General features: G+C 38.5%; 2 protein-coding genes and 1 pseudogene across 2 annotated transcripts; all 3 read left to right on the forward strand.

The window, feature by feature from the left end:
• The first annotated feature begins 2848 nt into the window (after nt 1-2848).
• On the forward strand, nt 2849-4741 carry LOC136946853 (red-sensitive opsin-1-like; annotated as a pseudogene).
• Nucleotides 4742-9126: 4385 nt separating this feature from the next.
• LOC136957618 (red-sensitive opsin-1-like) lies at nt 9127-11196 on the forward strand. The gene is made up of 6 exons (XM_067251723.1): nt 9127-9229; nt 9500-9796; nt 10135-10303; nt 10413-10578; nt 10706-10945; nt 11098-11196. The coding sequence occupies exons 1-6, from the start codon at nt 9127-9129 to the stop codon at nt 11194-11196; spliced, it is 1074 nt and encodes a 357-aa protein (XP_067107824.1).
• A 4554-nt stretch (nt 11197-15750) lies between these two features.
• On the forward strand, nt 15751-17816 carry LOC136952097 (red-sensitive opsin-1). Its single transcript, XM_067246815.1, has 6 exons — nt 15751-15853; nt 16121-16417; nt 16755-16923; nt 17033-17198; nt 17326-17565; nt 17718-17816. Exons 1-6 carry the CDS (start codon nt 15751-15753, stop codon nt 17814-17816), a joined length of 1074 nt encoding a protein of 357 aa, XP_067102916.1.
• Nucleotides 17817-18056: the final 240 nt, after the last annotated feature.

The raw sequence follows: 18056 nt of genomic DNA on the forward strand, positions 1-18056 counted from the left end.
ATGTAACAGGTTAAGCAAAAATATAACGCCTGCCTTGTTTGCCCATGCATTTAAAATAACAACCCTGAAAAAATCTGTATGGTCGGGTCTATTGTAATGGTAAATTATGGCGATATACAGTAGGCATATCGAAACAAATTGGCAATTCAAATCGCGATGACAGACAAGCAATACAAGATTAGGCTATAAGAGTAAAACAGTATTGGCTTTGGCCAATCACAATACAATCATTAGCATATAGCCTAAATCTAAATACAAATAGTAGGCCTACTATATGACACGAACACAAAATCAATTCTGTGTTCGCATCACACCCAATGTAACAATTTAGGCCTACGTTTATTCACTTAAAATAAGCAATTTTATTGCAAATTTAACAAATTAAATTGCCTAACACTCCTTATCTCATATCAAATTCAGCAAAGTTTAGTACTACGATTTAGCACTTGAAAGACCCGCAGCTTCTCGGATTTCCTCGTCGTAAATCGGGGGCAAATCCGAGTTCTGCTAGTAGTGAACTTTTACCAAACACGAATAGTTCAGAACTAGCGGAATTCCAGAATTACCCTCGAAACAATGCAGCATCATTCTGTGAAACTGGACTAGGCACAAAAAGAGAAGATGTGTGAGCAGAATAGACTACTGATTAAACAATTATAATCACATAGACTATACATTGATTTTGAAATACAAGAATCTGGCCCCATTGTGCAATCAAACTCGGTTTGTATGCAAAAAGTGGCACAGAGGTATCAAATGCATTTACAATATCAATGCATATCTCTTCACATGAAATAATAACAAAATAGGGTTTTAAACATAGCCTAGGCTACCAGATACAAGTTGGCTACTTTGTGCTATCAGACAACTCCACACAAAAACGATGAACATAATTAAGAACAGCCTTTTGGAGATCATCTGCCTTCCATTTAAATATTAAAGAAACAGGCTTGAAAACCTATATAGAAGAAATTGAGAAGAATAAAACACAAAGTAGGAAAAGTTTACAGACTATGTTCTTGTGCGTCATGTTGGCTGGCTCCAAACTTCTTCTTAACATAGAGAACTTCTCGAGTCTGTGGGTAAACCTTCTCTCTGCATCACCTATAGGAAATGGAAATGAGCCACGGAATCTAAGAAAAAAACAAGGAACACTGTGGTGAGGGATTAAAATGGACTCACCTGAGATTTTTGGATAAACCTTCCTTCCCCTAAACTGAACTATCAAATCCGGAGGGATTAAGGTGTTTCAGATTTAACTAATGTCAAATTGAATTAGGCTCTGCTAATCAGAATTGCCCTGGAACCTCAAATGTCCAAATAAGCTGCTTTAGTCTGGAAAATTTGCTACTTGTGTCCTGTCGTACTCAAAGAACCGGACCAACAGAAGCCATGACCTATTTCTAATATTGCAGTGGTAGTGGCATAAATCTCTTTTCATACTGTTATTTTTTTTGTACTGTAGGGGGTTAAAAATTGTCCAAACAACCAAAACGAATTCCCTATGGTTTAAAGGAAGATGGGAAAACTGAACAGTGTATTAGCATGAACCAAATAATGCCAAGACAAATAGAATTATAGTTATTTGACTGTATGGGTTAAATCACAGCAAGAATGGTCAAAGTAAGGTAAATGAAATATACATTTAATAACATTGCAAATGTTAACTCTTACCTACACTACCATGATTATTGTAAATCAGAGAGACAGAAAGCAAGATGTGTGAGGAAGGAGAAGGAGTACAAGGACAAGCCAGAGCTGAGGAGAAGGTTTCAGGATATCAAGAATCCATAGAACAATGCATCACAATTCCTTTTATACACAAGAACAACAAATCAGACCAATAATTGACCTTTACTTATCAACATATGACTAGCAATGCACAGTACGTTAAACGGGGTGTGAGAACCATCAAATAGAGACCCCATCCAGCAACTCCAGATAAGTTTTTTATTTATTTTATTCACACAAAGTTTGGAGGTGTATCAACAAATGACCGCCGTAAATAATATAACAAAGGTATACAGACAGATGAGTAAATAAAACAAGTAGAACTGATACAATACATACCTCTCTGTTATGACTGAATTAAACAAGTCAATTATTATGACTTTTTTTATATATATATATGTGTATTTTTTCCACCAATCTAAACATTTGGTGGTTGTTTTGGTATTTTGTGGTTATTAGGTCTAAATGTGGGAATTAAGTAAAATGTACAGTGTATATAATGACCTTGGAATATTCAGGTTTATCAAGAGAGCACCTTTCATTTGTGTAATTTGTATCAACAAAATATCACAGTCAATGGCTCTGACTACAAAATGTTATAGAATGAATTAGATAGATTAGGGTCATGACTGCCTGAAAGTAGACTACTTAAGAAATGCAGAAAGATGCATACTTGATAACATTTGTAACATACAGTACTATAAGGCAATTCAGGTTTAAACCTCTGTCACTTAAAATGTCCTCAAAAACAAATGCCCTATGTCCAATTTCTTCACCTGAAATACCTTTAAAGTAATGCCATGCCATCTGCAGCAAGACCTTTATCAAAAGTTGGTAAATCGACTTATTGAGACTATTTTCTGTCTCAAATATGTTTTCAGTCACGCTTAAGTTGACTTGACCTTTATGGGGTCATTGCCTAACTTTATATATTTAATCTGAAAGGTGAATAGTGAATCTAGTATAAATGCTTAACCACAGTCATGAGAGGTCTGCAATAGAGGAAAGAAGCAGGCAAGAAGGCCTCGGGTGGACACACATATTTATTTAACAAAAGTGTTTCATAGGATCCCAGACAGAACCACATTTGTCAACCTTGAGTTCTAACCAGCTCAAGATGGTAGAGAAGTGGGGAAATGCAGTGTTTGCTGCAAGACGGCACAATGAAGACACAACAAGAGTCTTCATTCACTTACACCAACAGCAACAATACTAAAGGTAAAGTGAGAACTTGTATAGATCATGTTTGGTGTAAGCGTCCTTCAAATATTGAGGTACTATGGTGTGATCATTAGATTACAGGCTAGATTGCTTCACAAACAGCATATGGATGTTTGTCTGTATGAGTTCATTACATTATAAGGTTCAAACAACTTACAATATAATGTTGCTTTTTTACAGATCCCTTTGAGGGTCCTAACTACCACATTGCTCCCCTATGGGTGTACAATATCTTAACACTGTGGATGATATTTGTGGTTATCAAATCTTCATCAATGGCCTGGTACTGGTGGCCACAGCAAATTCAAGAAGCTCCAGCAGCCTCTGAACTGGATCTTGGCCAACCTTGCTATTGTTGGGACACCCTATTTGTGTCTTTGAGGGCTACACTGTCTCTGTTTGTGGTAAGACAATTCTACATGTAAACTAGTTTATATTTCCAAATAAAAGTAAGATTATGTCTTGGCCACCGTTTTGAACACTGCATTGAAAAAGTTTGCAATCATATACAGTATGCAGCAGTCCCCTCAAGCCATTGTATGGATCAGTTTGTTGCTTTGCTTTGCAGAGGAATTACAATGTCAGTTCTAATGGTCATTTTCATTTTTTCTTTGTAGGTATTGCTGCTCTGTGGTCCCTAACTGTGATTTCCTGGGAGAGATGGGTGGTTGTGTGCAAGCCTTTTGGATGTTTGATGGTAAATGGGCCACTGCCGGTATTGTCTTCTCCTGGGTCTGGGCGACTTGGGATTTTTTCAATTCTGATTTATTGCCAACACTTAATGTCTCTGTTTAACTAAGCTATCCTTTCTCTTTTCTATCATTTTAAAAGGTATTGGCCTCATGGCTTGAAGACTTCTTGTGGACCTGATGTGTTCAGTGGAAGTGAAGACCCTGGAGTCCAGTCCTACATGATTGTTCTGATGGTTACCTGTTGCTTCCTCCCTCTGGCCATCATTATCCTTTGCTACATTACAGTGTGGCTGGCCATCCGTGCTGTAAGTTATTACATCTTATTTATATCGCTAACATTTTTAGCATAAAATAAATGGTGCTTCGTTGTGCTTCATAAGCAGACTCTAAGGCCAGTTTCTGTAGCCCTTTGATTACCTCTCTTCTACCCCAGGTTGCAGCGCAGCAGTAAGACTCTACACAGAAAGCTGAGAAGGAAGTGTCCAGGATGTTTGTTGTGATGATCATTGCTTACATTGTGTGCTGGGGACCTTAAACATTCTTTTCCTGCTTTGCTGCGGCTAACCCAGGATATGCCTTCCATCCTTTGGCTGCTGCACTACCAGCCTACTTTGCCAAGAGCGCCACTATCTACAATCCAGTTATCTATGTCTTCATGAACCGACAGGTTTGTTCATTTGTTTGCAAAGAAACTGGGAGTCACTTGGCTGAGCGGTGAGGGAGTCGGGCTAGTAATCCGAAGGTTGCCAGTTCGATTCCCGGTCATGCCAACTGACGTTGTGTCCTTGGGCAGGGCACTTCACCCTACTTGCCTCGGGGGAATGTCCCTGTACCTACTGTAAGTCGCTCTGGATAAGAGTGTCTGCTAAATGACTAAATGTAAATAACATCTCATTTGATCCATTTAAATGGAGAAACGCCTGTCTATCCAAATAATAGCACTACAGCACCCTATTCACATTCAATGTCTTACTCCTTCTCCCATTTTTTCTTCCCAGTTCCGTGTTTGCATCCTGCAGATGTTTGGAAAGAAGGAGGATGATGGCTCTGAAGTATCCACATCAAAAACAGAAGTCTCATCTGTGGCACCTGCATAATAAACCTTCAACAACACTTTCCTGTTTGGAACAAAATTATGAACTTTCCACGGAGATCATCCTGATGGAACTTGTCAAATGTACAGTATGTGACAAGGGATGTATAGCTAGGGGGTAGGTTACTAACCTAAACTACATTTTTGTTCTGAGTGATGGTTCTCAGGTCAGTAAAAGGCCAAATCCTTCTGAACAATGCTGTGCAATGTCAATTTAGATTTTTCACAGAAAGCCATTGATTATAAATAAATATCGCATGTAATTGATTTATTACGTACATTATCTTACCGTACCAAAGGTATTTTCATTAGGTACATTAATGCTGTGTCATTTAATGCTTTTAAATAATGTTTGGATTGAAAGTAAGTTTACAACTGTCACAGACTGTCAGTCTTTGCAGCCATAGCTCAGGCCATAGATTTTGGTTTGGTACTCCACCCATTTCTATCATGTTGAGATTTTCCAATCGCACGCTTTGTGTTAACATTCAGGATTTAGCCTTTTAAGAAATGATACACATGTTCTTGCTAACTAAAGGCGGGACATTCAAATAAAGTAACTGAGATGCAATTAAGATCATGAGGCTCTGTGTTTCTCTTATGCCATTATATTCAACCAAGCTTGCACAAGTTACAAAACGTTATCAGCAGATAATATGAGTGAAACCAATTTAGATTACATACTTGAATGTTTTAATTGTATATTCCTGTTAACTTCACAATTTAACTACAGTAATAAAATTATCTTGTAAACTATGTACTAGTATGTCGACATTAGCAATGCATTACAAGTAGCTAGAATGCCAATCTTCAGAAGAAACTGTGCTAAACTACCAGAACACAACATTAGGATACAGTTTGAGTGTACTGACATTTAAAATCGTTTACAATCCCCTTCTTTTGTATTGAGTAAAGATGTTTTGGGCCTACAGGTTTGTATCTTACTTCTAATAGACTGAGGTTAAGATTTAGGGTTGGTGTGATCCATGTCTTTCTCCTGGGTCAACTAAATGGTTGTATATAACTGCTTTGGGTTACCTGAAGGAAGCAAAAAAATAAATAATATATGCTATATTGTTGAAAAACATTTCAACAGAAGTATGTTAATTGAACCTGATTCCTCATTCAGATTTTGGAGGAACCCTGCTTTGCCTAACGTGAACCATCAAGCCAGGAGGATTAAGGTGCTTCTGACTTCACTCATGTCAAAACTAATCAGACTCACAGGTAAAGTGTGGTGAAAGCGCAATAGTCCAAATAAGCTGATTTCATTTAACTGAAAATCTTAAACCTCGTTTACTTGTAGTCAACCTTCTCTAACATAGACATCATAGAACTGTGGCTCTACATCCAAAAACCGATGAGTATTCCCCTTCTTGAGGACAGGACTATACTGCAAAATAGATGTGGTCAATGTCAATCTGGCCAAATACATTTTATACCCCCATACATTAAATGAATGACGTTATTTTACCTACCAAATAATCAATGTAAAATGAGTCTTCTACAAATACTTACAAGGAGTGCTATATTTGTGGTACATTGAACCGTGCCTTGGCTGCATTCCCTACCAACATTTCATGACTGAAGTTTGTTCCTCATACTGTTCTTAGATTTGTATCTTTAATGCTGACATTGACTCTGTTGCTGCTAATGGTAACCAACCCACGGCTTGATTTGGTACGACTATACAATGTGCCGAAGCACAGTGCTTTTAGACCTTGCTAAGGGTTAGGGTTATGGCATATAATCCTTGCTGTGGCCTTGTGTGAGACAGTAACCCTGTCAAACAAGATTACCAGCACTTAGGATCTTGCCCCAAAACCAATGTAACCAATTAAAAAAGCAGTTTAAAAAGTCAGGTCTTTGTATGTCAGGCTGGCCAATTTGGCATAATATGTTGGGTGTTCTATTCATATAAAGATGCCTGGTATAACATTCACATTGCTATCTAAATGCTCCCATTTCACCCATCTTAATCTTGATATCTTATTGCAATATCAAGATTAAGTCATTTCATCCCTCTTCACAACTGTGTAACACTTTTTAAAAGGTTACCAATTGTTTAATTCCACTTGGGGTAAAACGCCATGTCATACAGCGACCAACCTAAACCTAGAGGGTTTAGGTTCGTTGAGGGGAAGTTCTATGGGCGTATGTGAAGCCCTCTGTGACATGCTTGCGTGTAAAAAGGGCTATAAAAATAAATTTGATTTGATTTTATTTGATACAGGCCACATTAAACCTTTAGAACATTGGCATTAGGAGGCTATTATGGATTATGACACAACCACAAGGTTAATTGCCCTTTTCTTGTGATAAATAAATGATCAAAACTTGATCAAAATAAATGAGTTGGACTTGGTACTAAAAATAAATGAAAAATAATCATATCAGAGATACACTTCATGTGGTCAGAGGTTTAGATATTTACGTACAATGCATAAACAGCATATATTGTTAGTTTATATATCCTACACGTTTGTAATGGCTATCTCTTAGGTGTTTGTGTATCTGTCAGGTCATTATGTTTTTTACAAATACAGAAAATCTAGGTTCTGTGGTTATTTGTGGATTCTGGCTATAATTTCCTGGGAGAGATGGGTGTATGTGAAATGTTGGGTTTGATGACAAATGGGCCACTAGTTGATTCCGTTTTACTGGATCTGGAAGGCAGTCAGGGTGGCTTTCTCCATATAAAAGAGATTTAGGAAAAACCTCACTGTAATTTTGTTAAAACTCTGAACTCATGGCTTGAAGACTTCTCACAGACCTAATGTGTTTAGTGGAATGCGTTCTTTCAAATAATAAATCATTTACATTTAGCCAATTAGCAGACGCTCTTATCCAGAGCGACTTACAGTAATTACAGGGACATTCCCCCGAGGAAAGTAGGGTGAAGTGCCTTGCCCAAGGACACAGCGTCATTTGGCACGGCCGGGAATCGAACCAGCGACCTTCTGATTACTAGTCCGATTCTTTAACCGCTCAGCCACCTGACTCCCAAATCACTAAAAAAGCTGACACGGAAGGGTTAAGGACAGTTGTCATGACAATCATCATTAGAACATTAAGTTTTTTGGCAATGCCTTCCATCCTTTGGCTGCACTACCTACCCACAGCTACATATACTGAGGACATCACTAAGCTTTACCTAAGCTTGAGCTTGTCGTTAAAAAACAATTTATTTAAAAATAGGGAATATACATCTTAAGGACTGGTACAAAAAGGAGGAATCTATAATAAATTATACAGAACCTATACATTTTTTGCCGAGGTTTAAAGGTGCCATTCAGGAGGCACACTTCCCAAGGTGGCAGAGACAGACCACCTGAATAATATGCTTACTTGAACAAATTGCTACAAGCAACAAGTAAAAGTAAATTAACATTAGGATTAACATTAAATTGATGTCATGGCTTCAGTTTGACCAAGTTAGTGTCTCCTGTAATAATAATACATTTTATTTTCCAAGGCGTCTTTCTCGGCACTCAAGGACACCGTACAGAGGTATATAAAAAACATTAAAAGCAGCAGAAAAATATAGAAATATGACAACATTAAAAACAACAGAAGGAAGCAGTGCAAATGACATTACGTGGAATAGGCAGTAGTAAAGAGATGTGTTTTGAGTTCCGATTTGAAATGGGGGAATTAATCAATATTTCTGAGTTGGGGTGGTAGTGAGTTCCAGAGACGGGGAGCAGTGCGGCTGAATGCTCTACTCCACATGGTGGTGAGATGTAAGTAAGTAAGTAAGTAAGTAAGACTTTAATTATATAGCACATTTCATACAAGAATTGTAGCTCAAGGTGCTTTACATAAAATCAATAAGATGGGCAGAAGGTGTGTGTATGTGAGTGTATGAGAGAGAGAGAAAGAGAGAGTTGCCATTTGTACTTTAAGTTAAACTTGAAGTAAATAGAGATTTAGTGTAAACCATCCATCTTTTTAGTGTAGTGAAAGCAGCACAGTTCCTGCTTTCTGAGATACCACCCCACCGGAAGCGTTTTTTGGCATGGGTGAAGCGGCGTCCCGGGGGGGGGGTGTAAACCTTCCTCTGGTCACCAAAAAAGCTAGGACTGGCACTGCTCCTCACTATGGCCTTAATACCAATTTATAGGCTAATCTTGATTACGTGGTTACTGCTATAAAATATCACAACTTCAAGCATCCCACATTGTTGGTTGCTCACAGAGCAGCAGGGTGAGAAGGGGAATCTATACGATAAGCCAACCACATACCACATCCGCAAGAGAAAAGCTACCACAAGGTAAAGGCAAAGAAAACAACCTGTAACAATCTTTAAGGCAAATAATTTGTATCAATTCAATGATTGACCAAAGTTTTCTAAATTTTTACTTGATTTCTTTTTAGACTTCATCAGCAATGGCAGAGGAGTGGGGAAATGCAGTGTTTGCTGCAAGACGGCGAAATGAAGACACAACAAGAGAGTCTTCATTCACTTACACCAACAGCAACAATACTAAAGGTACAGTGAGAACATGCTTTGTATAGATCATGTTAGGCGTAAGCATCTTACAAATATTGAGATACTGTGGCATGACCACTAGATTACAGGCTAGATTACTTCACAAACATCAGATATCTATTTTGAATGGTTCATAAAATAATGTGTTCAGAATTGCCCTCATGATCAAAGTTAATTGTGAAGCGTGTGAGATATTAAATTGGATGATAAGAGTTCATTACACTATAAAGTTCAAACAATTTATAATAATATTTGTTCATTTTTTTACAGATCCCTTTGAGGGCCCTAACTACCACATTGCTCCCCGATGGGTGTACAATATCTCAACACTGTGGATGATATTTGTGGTTATTGCCTCAGTCTTCACCAATGGCCTGGTACTGGTGGCCACAGCAAAATTCAAGAAGCTCCAGCACCCTCTGAACTGGATCTTGGTCAACCTTGCTATTGCTGATCTTGGAGAGACCGTTTTGGCCAGCACCATCAGTGTTTGCAATCAAATGTTTGGATATTTCATTCTGGGACACCCTATGTGTGTCTTTGAGGGCTACACTGTCTCTGTTTGTGGTAAGACAATCCTACATGTAAACTAGTTTAGATTTCCAAATAAAACAAAAGTCAGTATTAAAGTAATATATGTCATATTTTCATATGATACTTTCTATCCTATTTTCTATACTATTATTATATATAATTTCCATCTACTATTATGTTTAAGTATACTGTTAAAATTAACTAATGTAGAGTACGATTGTCTTGGCCACCGTTTTGAACACTGCATTGACAAAGTTTGCAATCATATACAGTATGCAGCAGTCCCCTCTAGCCATTGTATGGATCAGTTTGTTGCTTTGCTTTGCAGAGGAATTAGTATGTCAGTTCTAATGGTCATTTTCATTTCATAGGTATTGCTGCTCTGTGGTCCCTAACTGTGATTTCCTGGGAGAGATGGGTGGTTGTGTGCAAGCCTTTTGGAAATGTCAAGTTTGATGCTAAATGGGCCACTGCCGGTATTGTCTTCTCCTGGGTCTGGGCAGCAGCATGGTGTGCTCCCCCCATCTTTGGCTGGAGCAGGTGAATATTCCCTTAGCGACTTGGGATTTCTTCATTTCTGATTTATTGCCAACACTGAATGTCTCTGTTTAACTAACCTATCCCTTTCTCTTTTCTATCATTTTAAAAGGTATTGGCCTCATGGCTTGAAGACGTCTTGTGGACCTGATGTGTTCAGTGGAAGTGACGACCCTGGAGTACAATCCTACATGATTGTTCTGATGGTTACCTGCTGCTTCCTCCCTCTGGCCATCATTATCCTTTGCTACATTGCAGTGTGGTTGGCCATCCGTGCTGTAAGTTATTACATCTTCTTTGTATAGCTAAAGTTTTTAGCATAAAAAAAACGGTGCTTCATTGTGCTTCATAAGCAGACTCTAAGGCCAGTTTATGTAACCCTTTGATACCTCTCTTCTACCATAGGTTGCAGCGCAGCAGAAAGACTCTGAGTCTACACAGAAAGCTGAGAAGGAAGTGTCCAGGATGGTTGTTGTGATGATCATTGCTTACATTGTGTGCTGGGGACCTTACACATTCTTTGCCTGCTTTGCTGCGGCTAACCCAGGATATGCCTTCCATCCTCTGGCTGCTGCACTACCAGCCTACTTTGCCAAGAGCGCCACTATCTACAATCCAGTTATCTATGTCTTCATGAACCGACAGGTTTGTTCATTTGTTTGCAAATAACATCTCATTTGATCCATTAAAATGGAGAAACGCCTGTCTATCCAAATAATAGCAATACAGCACCCTATTCACATTCTAACCCTATTCACATTCAATGTCTTACTCCTTCTCCCATTTTTTCTTCCCAGTTCCGTGTTTGCATCCTGCAGATGTTTGGAAAGAAAGAGGATGATGGCTCTGAAGTATCCACATCAAAAACAGAAGTTTCATCTGTGGCACCTGCATAATAAACCTTCAACAACACTTTCCTGCTTGGAACAAAATTATGAACTTTCCACGGAGATCATCCTGATGGAACTTGTCAAATGTACAGTATGTGACGAGGGATGTATAGCTAAGGGGTAGATTACCAACCTATACTACATTTTTGTTATGAGTGATGGTTCTCAGGTCAGTAAAAGGCAAAATCCTTCTGTACAATGCTGTGCAATGTCAATTTGGATTTTTCACAGAAAGCCATTGATTATAAAGAAATATCGCATGCAATTGATTTATTTTCTGCAATTGTCTTACCCTACCAAATGTATTTTCATTAGTTACATTAATGTTGTATCATTTAATGCTTTTAAATAATGTTTGGATTGAAAGTAAGTTTACAACTGTCACAGACTGTCAGTCTTTGCAGCCATAACTCAGGCCATAGATTTTGGTTTGGTACTCCACCCATTTCTATCATGTTGAGATTTTCCAATCGCACGCTTTGTGTTAACATTCAGGATTTAGCCTTTTAAGGAATGATACACATGTTCTTGCTAACTAAAGGTGGGACATTCAAATAAAGTAACTGAGATGCAATTAAGATCATGAGGCTCTGTGTTTCTCTTATGCCATTATATTCAACCAAGCCTGCACAAGTTACAAAACATTATCAGCAGATAATATGAGTGAAACCAATTTAGATTACATACTTGAATGTATTAATTGTATATTCCTGTTAACTTCACAATTTAACTACAGTAATCAAATTATCTTGTAAACTATGTACTAGTATGTCGACATTAGCAATGCATTACAAGTAGCTAGAATGCCAGTCTTCAGAAGAAACTGTGCTAAACTACCAGAAAACAGCATAAGGATACAGTTGGAGTAAAAAATACAACAAAATTATAATAATAATAATAATAAAAAGATCCATCATTGTGTACTGACATTTTAAAATCGTTTACTATCCCATTCTATTGTAATGAGTAAGATGTTTTAGGCCTACAGGTTTGTATCTTACTTCTAATAGACGGCATAGAGGTTAAGATTTAGGGTTGGTGTGTGATCCATGTCTTTCTCCTGGGTGAACTAAATGGTTGTATACAAATGCTTTGGGTTACCTGAAGAGAGCAAAAACAAAATATATATATATATATATTGTTGAAAAACATTACGCAGAAGTATGTTAATTGAAACCTGATTCCTCATTCAGATTTTGGAGGAACCCTGCTTTGCCTAACGTGAACCATCAAGCCAGGAGGATTAAGGTGCTTCTGACTTCACTCATGTCAAAACTAATCAGACTCACAGGTAAAGTGTGGTGAAAGCGCAATAGTCCAAATAAGCTGATTTCATTTAACTGAATCTTAATCTTAAACCTTGTTTACTTGTAGTCAACCTTCTCTAACATAGTCATCATAGAAGTCAGGTGGCTGAGTGGTGAGGGAATCGGGCTAGTAATCCGAAGGTTGCCAGTTCGATTCCCGGCAGTGACAACTGACGTTGTGTCCTTGGGCAAGGCACTTCACCGGGGGAATGTCCCTGTACTTACTGTAAGTCGCTCTGGATAAGAGCGTCTGCTAAATGACTAAATGTAAAATGTGGCTCTACATCCAAAAACCGATGATTATTCCCCTTCTTGAGGACAGGACTAAACTGCAAAATAGATTTGGTCATTGTCAACCTGGCCTAATACAGTTTATACCCCCATACATTAAATGAATGACTTTATTTTACCTACCAAATAAATCAATGTAAAATTCCTCTTCTACAAATACTTACAAGGAGTGCTATATTTGTGGTACACTGAACCGTGCCTTGGCAACATTCCCTACCAACATTTCATGACTGAAGTTTGTTCCTCATACTGTTCTTAGATTTGTATCTTTAATGCTGACATTGAATCTGTTGCTGCTAATGGTAACCAACCCACGGCTTGATTTGGTACGACTATACAATGTGCCGAAGCACAGTGCTTTTAGACCTTGCTAAGGGTTAGGGTTATGGCATATAATCCTTGCCGTGGCCTTGTGTGAGACAGTAACCCTGTCAAACAAGATTACCAGCACTTAGGATCTTGCCCCAAAACCACTGTAACCAATTAAAAAAGCAGTTTAAAAAGTCAGGTCTTTGTATGTCAGGCTGGCCAATTTGGCATAATATGTTGGGTGTTCTATTCATATAAAGATGCCTGGTATAACATTCACATTGCTATCTAAATGCTCCCATTTCACCCATCTTAATCTTGATATTGTATTGCAATATCAAGATTAAGTCATTTCATCCCTCTTCACAACTGTATTACACTTTAAAAAAAGTTACCAATTGTTTAATTCCTCTTGGGGTAAAATGCCATGTCATACAGGCCACATTAAACCTTTAGAACATTGGCATTAGGAGGCTATTATGGATTATGACACAACCACAAGGTCAATTGCCCTTTTCTTGTGATAAATAAATGATCAAAACTGAGTTGGACTTGGTACAAAAAATACATGAAAAATAATCATATCAGAGATGAACTTCATGTGGTCAGAGGTTTAGATATTTACTTACAATGCACAAACAGCATATACTGTTAGTTTACATGTCTTACACATTTGTAATTGCTATCTCTTAGGTGTTTGTGTATCTGTCAGGTTATTATGTTTTTACAAATACAGAAAATCAGAAAGTTTGAGTTCTGTGGTGATTTGTGGTTTCTGGCTATAATTTCCTAGCCTGGCTCTGCCCTCCTACGTACTTCCGCTCAATTTTGCTGCTGTACTAGGTCTGGGATTTCGGTGTAATAGTTGGTTTTCAGAAACAATTTTTTGTAGGGCCAATCAGCGAACAGAGGGAGTGGCTGAGAACGATGACGTTGATGTTGTGCACTAGTTTGAGTTGTAGTTCAGTAATGGCGGCGGAGAAAGATGCGAGCAAAGCTATTCGGTCGGTTGTGGCAACGCTGCCGAATATTCAGAAGTTAAAGCTGGAGCAAGAAAAATACTTGCTGAGTTTTGTTGGTGGCCATGGTGTTGTGGCCCTCCTCCCCACGGGGTTCGGGAAAAGTTTGATTTTCCAGCTACGGCAGCTAGCTCCGTTACAGTAGTGGTGAAGGAGTTGGCTAAGGCAAACGCTAGCGATTGGTTATGGCAGATCAGAGTGGCTCTTGGCAGATCCAATAGTTTTAAACTTCAACAGAGTACCCGCCTTCAAGAAAGTTAACGCTTGTCAATGGAGCAATCCCAGACCCTCTGTACAAATGAAATGTACGAGGGTCTTGTTAGGACCAGGCTAATAATTTCCTGGGAGAGATGGGTGTATGTGAAATGTTGGGTTTGATGACAAATGGGCCACTGGTTGATTCCGTGTTACTGGATCTGAAAGGTAGTCAGGGTGGCTTTCTCCATATAAAAGAGATTTAAGAAAAACCTCACTTTAATTTAAAAAACTCTGAACTCATGGCTTGAAGACTTCTCACAGACCTAATGTGTTCTGTGGAATGCGTTCTTTCAAATAATAAATCACTACAGAAGCTGACACAGAAGGGTTAAGGACAGTTGTCATGACGATCATCATTAGTACATTCAGATTTTTGTCAATGCCTTCCATCCTTTGGCTGCAATACCTACCCACAGCTACATATACTGAGGACATCACTAAGCTTGACCTTAACTTCAGCTTGTCGTTAAAAAAACAATTTAATTAAAAATAGGGAATATACACCGTAAGGACTGGTACAAAAAGGAGAAATCCATAATAAATTATACAGAACCTATACATTTTCTGCCAAGGTTTAAAGGTTTAATGGTGCCATTCAGGAGGCACAATTCCCAAGGTGGCAGAGACAGACCACCTCACTAATCTGCTAACTTGAACAAATTGCTACAAGTAACAAGTAAAAGTAAATGAGCTCCATGTGTAAAGGTCAAGAATTGTTCATTGTTATTCAAATGTTTTTGGTACACAAGCATTCAACTAGTATACCCATTAATAATGAAGTCCAAATCCAAATTTCCTTCTCTTTTTTTAACTATAATAATCAGTATAATCAATTTAATCTGAATCAGAGAAACATCGCACTAAAAGCACTTCTAATCCAGGCAGGATTAACCTTAAATTGATGTCATGGCTTCAGTTTGACCAAGTTAGTGTCTCCTGTGTGTGTATGTGAGTGTATGAGAGAGAAAAAGAGGGAGTGGCCATTTGTATTTAAAGTTAAACCAGAAGTAAATAGAGATTTAGTGTAAACCATCCATCTTTTTAGGGTAGTGTAAGCAGCACAGTTCCTGCTTTCTTAGAGACCCCCCCACTATGGCCTTAATACCGATATACAGGCTTATCTTGATGACGTCGTTCCTGGTATAAAATAACACAACTTCAGGCATCCCACATTGTTGGTTGCTCACAGAGCATCAGGGTGAGAAGGGGAAGCTTTAGGATAACCACATACCACATCCGCAAGAGAAAAGCGACGGCAAGGTAAAGGCAAAGAAAACAACCTGTAACAATATTTAAGGCAAATAATTTGTATCAATTCAAAGATTGATCAAAGTTGTCTCAAATTTTACTTGATTTCTTTTTAGACTTCATCAGCAATGGCAGAGGAGTGGGGAAATGCAGTGTTTGCTGCAAGACGGCGCAATGAAGACACAACAAGAGAGTCTTCATTCACTTACACCAACAGCAACAATACTAAAGGTACAGTGAGAACATGCTTTGTATAGATCATGTTAGGTGTAAGCATCTTACAAATATTGAGATACTGTGGCATGAACACTAGATTACAGGCTAGATTACACAAACAACAGATAGCTATTTTAAATGGTTCATAAAATAATGTGTTCAGGATTGCCCTCATGATCAAAGTTAATTGTGAAGCGTGTGAGATATTAAATTGGATGATATGAGTTCATTACACTATAAAGTTCAAACAATTTATAATATTATTTGTTCATTTTTTTACAGATCCCTTTGAGGGCCCTAACTACCACATTGCTCCCCGATGGGTGTACAATATCTCAACACTGTGGATGATATTTGTGGTTATTGCATCAGTCTTCACCAATGGCCTGGTACTGGTGGCCACAGCAAAATTCAAGAAGCTCCAGCACCCTCTGAACTGGATCTTGGTCAACCTTGCTATTGCTGATCTTGGAGAGACCGTTTTGGCCAGCACCATCAGTGTTTGCAATCAAATGTTTGGATATTTCATTCTGGGACACCCTATGTGTGTCTTTGAGGGCTACACTGTCTCTGTTTGTGGTAAGACAATCCTACATGTAAACTAGTTTAGATTTCCAAATACAACAAAAGTCAGTATTACAGTAATATATGTCATATTTTCATATGATACTTTCTATACTATTTTCTATACTATTATTATATATAATTTCCATCTACTATTATGTTTAAGTATACTGTTAAAATTAACCAATGTAGAGTACGATTGTCTTGGCCACCGTTTTGAACACTGCATTGACAAGTTTGCAATCATATACGGTATGCAGCAGTCCCCTCTAGCCATTGTATGGATCAGTTTGTTGCTTTGCTTTGCAGAGGAATTAGTATGTCAGTTCTAATGGTCATTTTCATTTCATAGGTATTGCTGCTCTGTGGTCCCTAACTGTGATTTCCTGGGAGAGATGGGTGGTTGTGTGCAAGCCTTTTGGAAATGTCAAGTTTGATGCTAAATGGGCCACTGCCGGTATTGTCTTCTCCTGGGTCTGGGCAGCAGCATGGTGTGCTCCCCCCATCTTTGGCTGGAGCAGGTGAATATTCCCTTAGCGACTTGGGATTTTTTCAATTCTGATTTATTGCCAACACTGAATGTCTCTGTTTAACTAACCTATCCCTTTCTCTTTTCTATCATTTTAAAAGGTATTGGCCTCATGGCTTGAAGACGTCTTGTGGACCTGATGTGTTCAGTGGAAGTGACGACCCTGGAGTACAATCCTACATGATTGTTCTGATGGTTACCTGCTGCTTCCTCCCTCTGGCCATCATTATCCTTTGCTACATTGCAGTGTGGTTGGCCATCCGTGCTGTAAGTTATTACATCTTCTTTGTATAGCTAAAGTTTTTAGCATAAAAGAAACGGTGCTTCATTGTGCTTCATAAGCAGACTCTAAGGCCAGTTTATGTAACCCTTTGATACCTCTCTTCTACCACAGGTTGCAGCGCAGCAGAAAGACTCTGAGTCTACACAGAAAGCTGAGAAGGAAGTGTCCAGGATGGTTGTTGTGATGATCATTGCTTACATTGTGTGCTGGGGACCTTACACATTCTTTGCCTGCTTTGCTGCGGCTAACCCAGGATATGCCTTCCATCCTCTGGCTGCTGCACTACCAGCCTACTTTGCCAAGAGCGCCACTATCTACAATCCAGTTATCTATGTCTTCATGAACCGACAGGTTTGTTCATTTGTTTGCAAATAACATCTCATTTGATCTATTAAAATGGAGAAACTCCTGTCTATCCAAATAATAGCAATACAGCACCCTATTCACGTTCTAACCATATTCACATTCAATGTCTTACTCCTTCTCCCATTTTTTCTTCCCAGTTCCGTGTTTGCATCCTGCAGATGTTTGGAAAGAAGGTGGATGATGGCTCTGAAGTATCCACATCAAAAACAGAAGTTTCATCTGTGGCACCTGCATAATAAACCTTCAACAACACTTTCCTGCTTGGAACAAAATGATGAACTTTCCACGGAGATCATCCTGATGGAACTTGTCAAATGTACAGTATGTGACGAGGGATGTATAGCTAGGGGGTAGGTTACTAACCTAAACTACATTTTTGTTATGAGTGATGGTTCTCAGGTCAGTAAAAGGCAAAATCCTTCTGTACAATGCTGTGCAATGTCAATTTGGATTTTTCACAGAAAGCCATTGATTAT

Source organism: Osmerus mordax, chromosome 1 (genome assembly GCF_038355195.1).
Source record: "Osmerus mordax isolate fOsmMor3 chromosome 1, fOsmMor3.pri, whole genome shotgun sequence".
NCBI classification, from domain to species: Eukaryota; Metazoa; Chordata; class Actinopteri; order Osmeriformes; family Osmeridae; genus Osmerus; species Osmerus mordax.